At 52.8% G+C, this 8,690-nt stretch overlaps 1 protein-coding gene across 2 annotated transcripts; it reads right to left on the bottom strand.

The window, feature by feature from the left end:
- Positions 1–932: 932 nt before the first annotated feature.
- Positions 933–3,885, bottom strand: BMP4 (bone morphogenetic protein 4). Of its 2 annotated transcripts, XM_030484624.1 has the most exons (3): positions 3,743–3,885; positions 2,946–3,322; positions 933–1,978 (listed from the first exon to the last, which is right to left on the bottom strand). In XM_030484624.1, the coding sequence occupies exons 2-3, from the start codon at positions 3,313–3,315 to the stop codon at positions 1,137–1,139; spliced, it is 1,212 nt and encodes a 403-aa protein (XP_030340484.1). In that variant the 5' UTR covers positions 3,316–3,322; positions 3,743–3,885; the 3' UTR covers positions 933–1,136. The 2 variants fall into 2 exon arrangements, with proteins under 2 accessions (XP_030340484.1, XP_030340485.1); XM_030484625.1 differs by lacking the exon at positions 3,743–3,885 and having other exon boundaries at positions 933–2,761; positions 2,946–2,997.
- Between the last annotated feature and the right edge of the window lie 4,805 nt (positions 3,886–8,690).

Below are 8,690 nucleotides of genomic sequence, written 5' to 3'. Positions count from 1 at the left end.
TATTGGTTTCAACTAAGCTGCCCCTTTCAGAGGGTTGGAAAGCTCCAATCATTAAAGAAATAAAGAAAAAAGAAAAGCATCATACACCCTCACCCTACTGCCCTCCCTCCCCACTCCCCTGCTGGCACAAGCCCCATGCACATACCCCACCATGCCACCCAGCCCAGGGAACAGCTCCCTATTTCCCAAGCCAAAGACAGTCAGTCAGATGCATTTGAGCCAGGACTTTCAGGCCCTAGATACCTCCAACCATACCTGCTCAGGTCTGATCACCTTCCTGCTCGGAAGCAATTTGGAAAGGACACAGCACAGGTAGCTATTAGCTAACACATATTTAACTGCTGCAGATGTCTTTTTTTTTTTTTTTCTCCCCTCTCTCTTTTTCGGCATTGTAATGGGGCGATTTGATCTTCAAAGGACCCGTGCAAACCTTTGAAGCTTCCCAAAGAAGTCAATCTCCAGTGGGAAGGGGGGGTGAAAATGTTAATAGTTTTAAAACCTGGGGAATCCTGAAGACGGAGGAAGGGTATAAAACCCAGTGGGTTTAGCATAAAGCCCTCAGGTAAATCTTCACCTTCTTTTCAAATGCATTTTTGGTGGGTTGCTTTGCAAAGGCTTGGGCCAGGTTAGCAAGGTCGGCTCTATCCCCAGCAGCCAGGAGAAGCAGCTCTTAATCTCCAGGGACCCTCATCTCCCACGTGGCACAGCCCCAGCACAGGGGGATCCGCAGTACCTCGGCGAGAAATAGAAAGACTGAAATTTGCAAAGCCTTTAAGGAGAAAAGGGATGGGGGGGGGGGGGGGCAAGGGGGAGAGAGAGGGGGAGGAAGATGAGGAGAGATCTGTTGTTCCCTGCTGCACTCACAGCCAGCACAGCTTCAGCAGGACCCTGAGAGGCGAGACACAAAATGCATTTACCTTTAAAATAATGACTCATTTTATTTTTTCTTTTAATATGTAGTTATAAATATATTTTGTCAAAATATATGATCATTATTGTCAAAAACATTTGCACATAAAGTCATAAATAAGGTCAAGGTGAACATTTAGTTTAGAGAAGAGTCCAGCTATAGCAAGCAGTTCTGGGGTGGGACAGGAGGGAGAGAGAAGGGGAGGAGAGGGTGGCAGGGAAGGGGGTCAGCGGCACCCGCACCCCTCCACCACCATCTCCTGGTAGTTTTTCAGGACCACCTTGTCATACTCATCCAGGTAGAGCATGGAGATGGCGCTCAGCTCCGTGGGCACGCAGCAGGCCTTGGGGATGCTGGAGTTCACAGAGTTCACCAGCGTCTGCACAATGGCATGGTTCGTGGAGTTGAGGTGGTCGGCCAGAGGGAAGGGGCAGTCCCCGTGGCAGTAAAACGCCTGGTACCCCGGGGGTGCCACGATCCAGTCGTTCCAGCCCACGTCGCTGAAATCCACATAGAGGGCATGGCGGCGGCAGTTTTTTTTGTTCTTGCGGGAACGCTGGTGCTTGGGGCTCCGGCGGGTTCTGCGGGTCAGCGCATGGCCTCGTCCGTCGTGCCCAAAAGTGACCAGGAGCGGCCGGAGCTGAGCCCAGTCCCCGTGCCCTTGAGGTAAAGATCGGCTAATCCTGACGTGTTTGCCCTGATGAGTCTGTGCGTGGTGGAGGTGGGTCACCTCGATCACCAGCCCGTTGTTCGGTTGCTTGTCCTTGGTCCACCGGATCACAGCCGGGCTCACATCAAAGGTCTCCCAGCGCGTCACGTTGTGGTGCACAAGACGAGTGTCCAACAGGCGCGTAATGGCCTGAGCACGCTCCGACAGCGGCTTCATCACTTCGTAAATGTTTATCCGGTGGAAACCCCTCTCCCACGCCGCGCTCGGCTCCTCCACCTGCTCCCGGTACAGCCGCAGCTCTGCCGACGAGATCACCTCGTTTTCCGGCACGCTGCTGAGGTTGAAGACGAACCGGATCCGGGGCGCCTCACTGGGACCCGGGACGGTCTCCAGGTGCTCTGGAGGGGAGCAGGGCAGGAGGGAAGCGGTGCAAAAACCAATCAAGAGCACATCAGCCTCGGGGCACTGAGCCACAGACCCCGGCGCAACCACAGCTTGCACCCGTGCTTCACCTGCCTGGCAGCCACCGCCACCTCTCCGCTCCCCAGCACATCCCTCCCAGCCAGACCCGGAGTAGATCCTGCCCCAGCACCGCTCGCTCACCCCCCGCATGCCTGCGCCTGCACCGGGTCACTCCTTCCCGCCTCACTTCCCCTTTTGGGGAGGCTTTTCCCCTTTTCTTCTCCCCCCAGTCTCCCCAAAATCATCTCCCCGGCAAGGTGCAGTGTCGCGGAGCACGGAGGTGCCTTGTTATGGGGTGCAGGGGGCAGAGGGAGAAGAAGCAAATTCCAACGCAGTAATGATGCGGCTGGATTAATAATTCAGATTTACTTTGGAAAAGAAACATCCGCTAGGAAACATTTGGATCAGATTACAAGGGCCTATTGAATAAACCTTATAAACACACAGCTGTAAGTATTAAATTCGAGTAGGGGTTTTTTTGGATTTTTTTTTTCCCCCCTTAAGAGCAAACCCAGGCAGCAACCGCTTTGATAGTTCAAAAGAAACACACCAGGGGCGAGATCCCGCCCTCACTTTACTCCCGCATCCGATCCAGAGCCATTAAATCCACGCGAGCCCAGGGAGTGACCCCGCGGCAGAGGCACCGCAGGAAACTCGCTGTTGTCAACAGAAGCGAAAGCACCTCAAAATACGGTCAAGCTCGGGTTAAGCACAGGATGCTGGAAAACACAGGGAGCAGCGCGCCTGTCACCCGCACACGGCAGGCGGGGGCGGGGGGGCGGTTTTCCTCCCGTAAATTTAGGGCTGGGGTCGTCCTGCTCCTAAATGCATTTGTGAGCTTCCAAACGCGAGGAAATCCCGATCGCTACCGGGGCTGGGAATTTACCTCCTCCCATCACTGACCTTCATGGTGGAAACTCCTCACGGTGTTTGCCCGGCTGGCCGATCGCTCAGGGTACTGCAGGCTAATTTCCTGGAGACTTTCCTCTTCTTCTCCAGACTGGAGTCGATAGAGATCCAGCATGTAACTAGGAATGACGGCTGACTTGCTGGGCTGAGGCCGCCTTCGCAGCCCAAACATCTGCAGCAGAGTTGTTTCGAAACCCCGCAAGAGTTCATGGCTTTGGGCAGAGCGGCGTCCGGATCCGGCTTGTCCCTGAAGTTCTGCGACTTTCTTCCTGCCGGTCTCCGGTATCAGGCTAGCATGGTTCGTACCTCCTAGCAGGACTTGGCATAGTAGGATGACCATCAGCATTCGGTTACCAGGAATCATGGTGTCTCTGAGGGGTAAAAAACGCAATAACAAACAAGTAAAGTCAGGATGAGAAGCAACCCCCCTTCCTCCTCCTCCTCCTCCGAATAAACTTAAGAATAATAGTAAGGGGCAAAACGACACCAGAAGCAGCCCCGGAGCAGCCGCTCGCCGCCCGGCAGCCGCCAAGGGCCGGCGGGTCTCCGGCGCATCCCGATCCCGATCCCGCAGGGTGCGGGCGAAGCTGCGGCGGGGCCCCGGCGCCCGGCGGGGAAGGGGCGCCCGGCTCGGCGGGCAGGGTGGCCGCAGATTCGCGTCCCGCCGCCGGACCTCGGGAGCGGGGACGGCGACGAAACGAAAATAAAGTTTTAAAAATCTCTAAAATAAAGAACCGTACTGAAAACCAACAGCGAAGAGCGGAGCCGAGGAAGAAGAGGGCTGTACTCACTGACAGCAAGCAAGGCATATCAGCACAGTCCATGATTCTGGAGAGCCAGCCCGGACCCAGCGCGCCGAAAGCCTCGGGGCAGCGGCTGCCGAGCGCCTCCCGCGATCGCCGCCCGGGCGCAGTGCGGCCGCCGCCGCCGCCGGCCCCGGTTTTCTGCCGGCCCCGCAGTCACGTGGAGCCGCGCTCCCCGCCGCCCGGCCCGGCCCGGCCCGGCCCGCCCCTGCCCCCGCCCGGCCCGGCCCCGCGGGGGACGGCCCGGCCCGCCCCGCCGCCCGCGCCAGGCTCCGGGCCCGCAGCGCCCGCCGCCCCGAGGAGCGGAGAGACGGGGAGGGCCGGGGGCGGCCGGTAGGGGAGGGGGCTGCGCCCGGGGTCGGGACCCGCCGGTGCTGGGGCTGAGCGGCAGCAGGCGTGGGACCCGGTCAGCGCGATCCCCCGCGGTGGGGTGGGAGAAGAGGGACCCCCGCTCCGCGCAGGTGCATCCCCCGGGGACCGGCGCAACTCGCGGCCCCTCCTGCCCTTCCTGCCCCTCGCTCTCTCCGCAGGACTGGGGGCATCGTCGGTGTGGGGGGCCCCGGGCGTCCGTGACACCGCACGACCCCCGCCGCGCCGCGGGAGCAGCACCGCGGTCCGGTGGGACCCTCGGAGGAGCAGGGTCGGGAGGAGAAACTGGGGAAGGGAAGCTCGGGCAGCGCCTCTCCCCTGAGGAGAAGGGGGGGAGCGCCTGGGAATGAGAAGCAGCTGCACAGAGGAAGGGACGGCGGGGGACTCCCGGGGGCTCCGCTGCCATGCCCGTGGATTATGTCTGCTCCTTGTTCTCACTCGCCCTCCGGGTTTTCTCACCCTCCTCCTCCCCCTTCGCTCCCTGGATACCAGAATAACTGTCCTCACTTCCCGCTCCGCCAGGTTCCCAGGCCCCCACCTGGATGAGAAGCAGGCGCCTTGCCAAGCCAGCACGGGCTGTGTGCGGCCACGACTTGGCTGCTCCAGAGGGGGCCGAACATGGGTCTCTCAGAGGAAGGATGCTCCACAGTTCAACCTCAGCATTGCCCTGGGCCAGCTTTGGGATTGAGACTAACAGCCAGGCTTACCCAGGCTGGAGGTTGCTCCCAGGTTGGGTTTGGGGACAGGTTGGTCTGCCACTCGCACACATCAAGTGGGCATGCTGGGAGTGATCTATGAACAAGACATGGAGAAGGCAGCTCCTGGTCCGGAGGAGGCCACGAAGATGCTCAGAGGGCTGGAGCACCTCTCCTATGGAGACAGGCCGAGAGAACTGGGCTTGTTCAGCCTGGAGAAGAAAAGGCTCCGGGGAGACTTTAGAGCAGTTTCCAGTGCCTAAAGGGAACGAGGAGAAAGCTGGAGAGAGACTTTTGTCGAGGGCCTATATGGATAGGACAAGGAGAAAGGCTTTAAACTGAAAGAGGAGAGATTTAGACTAGATATAAGGAAGTTCTTTACTGTGACGGTGGTGAGGCACTGGCACAGGTTGCCCAGAGAAGCTGTGGCTGCCCCATCCCTGGCAGTGCTCAAGGCCAGGCTGGACGGGGCTTGGAGCAACCTGGTCTAGTGGAAGGTGTCCCTGCCCATGGCAGGGGGTTGGAACTACATGATCTTTAAGGTCCCTTCCAACCCAAACTGTTCTATGATTCTATGATTCTATGAAAGACCCCCTAATGAAGAGCGCATACTTTGGAGAGACAGAGTAGACTGAACGACCCCATGACAAATAAAGCTAACTCCACCAGGGCATTAAAATATTGTCTCTCTGCCCCGCTGAGGTATCCCTTTGTGTTGGGCAAACTGTCATCCACAGAGAGAAAAGTTAGTTAATTTATGAGACCAAAAGATGTGGTCTTGGAGTGGCCACAGGAACTCCTAGGTTCATCAATTAACCGCAACCAAAAGCCAGCTCAGAAACAATGACCATGAACCAGCTGGTTCCCACAAACCACAAGGCCACGGTGCCCAAGGGCGCAGAAGCGCACAGCACTCCCTCACAGCACTGCCCCAGAACTCACACACAATCAGATATGACTTTTAATATTTCCCTTTTCTTTGAGCTCCGACCTGACCCATGCATTAGAGAAGCCCAGGGATGTCACTGAAAGGACACGCACAGATAAAAGGCAGTGCTGACACTGTAATATCTCTGAGTTATTCCTATACTACTTGGAGTTTAAAAGAAACATCTGTTAGCAAGGTATTTGGACTATGAATCCATCAAAATTTGTGAAATATTGCTATCGCCGTTTCAAATGTATCACACTGTGTGTTATTTTTAACAAGGAAAAACAATTTTTGGAGTAGCTGCTGTGCAACTTTTTAAAGTTAAATAACATTTTCATTGAAAATACTCCAGTCTATAAACAAAGTTTACGCGAGGGCCTGTATAGCACTGCTCTTAAAACAGATCTCTGGATCTGGAAAAGCAACTCGCTCCCTCTTTGTGGGAGCAGCAGCAATACGTTACACTCTTTGTCTAAAGACCTTGGTCGGACTTTGTTAGGATCAGAGAGGGGTTGTGTTTGAAACGTTTGTCACCGAGGAATTCAGTCCCGTGGCATCCTGCGCCTGCTCTCCTAAGCCGTGCCTTTAAACCCGGATCCAAAAAGTTACTTAAGTAATGCTGGTTAACCTCTGGGCAAGGAGGTAGCCAGCTGGGGACAGAAAGCCAGAGGAGAGCAGTGTGGTTTAGGCTCTTGTAGGAGGCAATAGTGTATTTGAGTAGCTTATTGGTTACTAAGAAGTGTTAGTCATGGGGAAAGCTGTAGTATTTATTCCATAAAATGTAAATACATAACCCAAACCACAAAGGAATAACCGTGGATGGAAATAGTGTAGCATTTATGGAGGGAACTGAAATGAATTCCTACAGAAGCTGTATTTCCTCAGCCCCGTAGAGAGTAATTCACCTTGAATGTTGCTTCTGCTCAAGCCTGTGGAGTTACACATAGGCTGAATTCGGTCCAGGCACACTAAACAACCGAGTGTGTTATATATTCCAACCCAAAAAGTGAATGCCAAAATGGAGCTAAAAATACAAATGTGGAAGGTTTGCAAAGCAAACACTGCTTAATTCAGTGGTAGATACAACATTGTGTGTTTTAAAGATCCAGCACATCAAAAATAGAGAACATTATGTCTATGCCCAACGCAAGACAAACCACCCCCCTGCGTCACATCTCCTGTGAGGGACAAGGAGGACTGGTGTGGTTCTTGCCTGTGATACCGTCCCAGCCATATTTAGGGTTCCACTGACAGGTTTTTCCCTCTCTGACTTTCGTGAAAAGCCTGCTGTGAATCTCTGCACCTGGACAGCAAGACCACTGGCCTCCTCTAGAAGCTAAGCACTAGGTCGCTGGGGACGTCACCCTGCAAAGAATGGCGAGAGAGGTGGTTCAGGTATGTACAGACCTTGACTGTGACAGAAGACTTCTTTTGTAGGTGGCAGCAAGAAGCCAAGGAGCTGGCAGGTCTCCTGGAGTCCAAGTACCCAGCTCTGCTTGCAGAGGCCTCTAGCTGAGGGGCAACTGTTTGTTCTCTTTCGTTTTGGCCCAGTAACCGCGGATTTGCACAGACATGTTCCTGATAAAATCCCAGCCACTAACATGTGACCTGTTTCCAGGTTTCATGTGCTCAGGACCCATCAGCAAACACTGCAGGTCGATGTTCAGCACCTGTAGAAATTAGGCCAGCTCTGTTTACAAGGCAAACTTTTCTCCTAATGGCAGCATTTCAGGAGATGCCTCTGGACTAGGGCAGAGAGAGACCTTCCCAAACCAGTTCTTGCATCCTATGTTATTTTTAGAACAGCTGCACCTTTTGGGCTCCAAAGTTTGCAAACAACCCGCCTTGGGAAAAAAACTTGTCTCACCAGATTTGTGCTTGAGCAGAAACAAGCCTAAAACCATAAATAAATAAATAAAGTCATATGTCAAAGATGTTTTAATGACATGAATTACAGGAGGAGATGCCAATAAGTGTGCTAAGATCAATTCTCTCCTACCCTTTCCTTTCAACTGCCTAAGCTTGTCAATTAAAACAAAGGGAACTGAACAAACAACTCCAAGGGATTACATTTTCCAAAGTAGCTCTTCACTAAAGAGCTGGACTACAACCGGTAAAAACAAGTGCAGCTGCTTGAATGGCAAAAGGAAGGTTTTTTACAATCACTCTGAGATTTCCATGATTTCTGTGAACACTTCAGAGCTGGCCTGTTCTACCAGAATTTTCTATCTTCATTTGAATAAAGAAATTCACACTTCTCCTGAAACACAGGGCTGGGCCCAGCTTGGACTTTATTTCTGCTTTACATTAAAGCGTCTCTGCTGAGGTGTCAGGACCACGTCTAGAACCACTCCTGAGCTAAGAAGAGAATCAGGTTCAGGATTGCTGTTTTACTCCAAACAGTTGTTTGGGTTTTTTTACAAATACATACAAAACCTCTGTGTGGGAACATTAAAATAATGCAGCTATAAAAAAGCAGTCCTTGATAATCAGATACACAGCAACAGAAACAGTAGGATTGTCTACTCTTTTCTGGTTTTAAGTTTTTAAGGATTATTTTTATTGTTTTTCAAATGCTATTATAAGGTTGATTGTCCACACAGAGAGAATCTTTAGTTGCTTTTACTTGACTCCTTCACATTGCCATTTTCCAAAGAGCCTCAAGAGTGAGCAAGCCTAGAGATGTCACCCCTTGCTTTCCATACATATGTTGTCTGTCTTCTACTGTGGGAATATAAGGTCTCTGCTGCTAAACATAGTTCCTTAAGAGACACTTGTGCAGTGCATCAAAACTAGGAGGCCTGGGTCTTAGAGAAGTGCTTCAGCAACACATAAAATCAAGGTAGGGCCATTTTAATTGTCTGTTACTAAAATTCTCTTGAACTGTGTAGGAAACACCTCTTTAAGCCATCTGTTAAAAAATCATCCATGCATCGATTGG

The sequence above is a fragment of the Strigops habroptila genome, chromosome 4 (genome assembly GCF_004027225.2).
Source record: "Strigops habroptila isolate Jane chromosome 4, bStrHab1.2.pri, whole genome shotgun sequence".
Lineage (NCBI taxonomy): Eukaryota > Metazoa > Chordata > Aves > Psittaciformes > Psittacidae > Strigops > Strigops habroptila.
The sequence above is the reverse complement of the archived record's forward strand: the minus strand, read 5'-3'. Positions and strand labels throughout refer to the sequence as shown.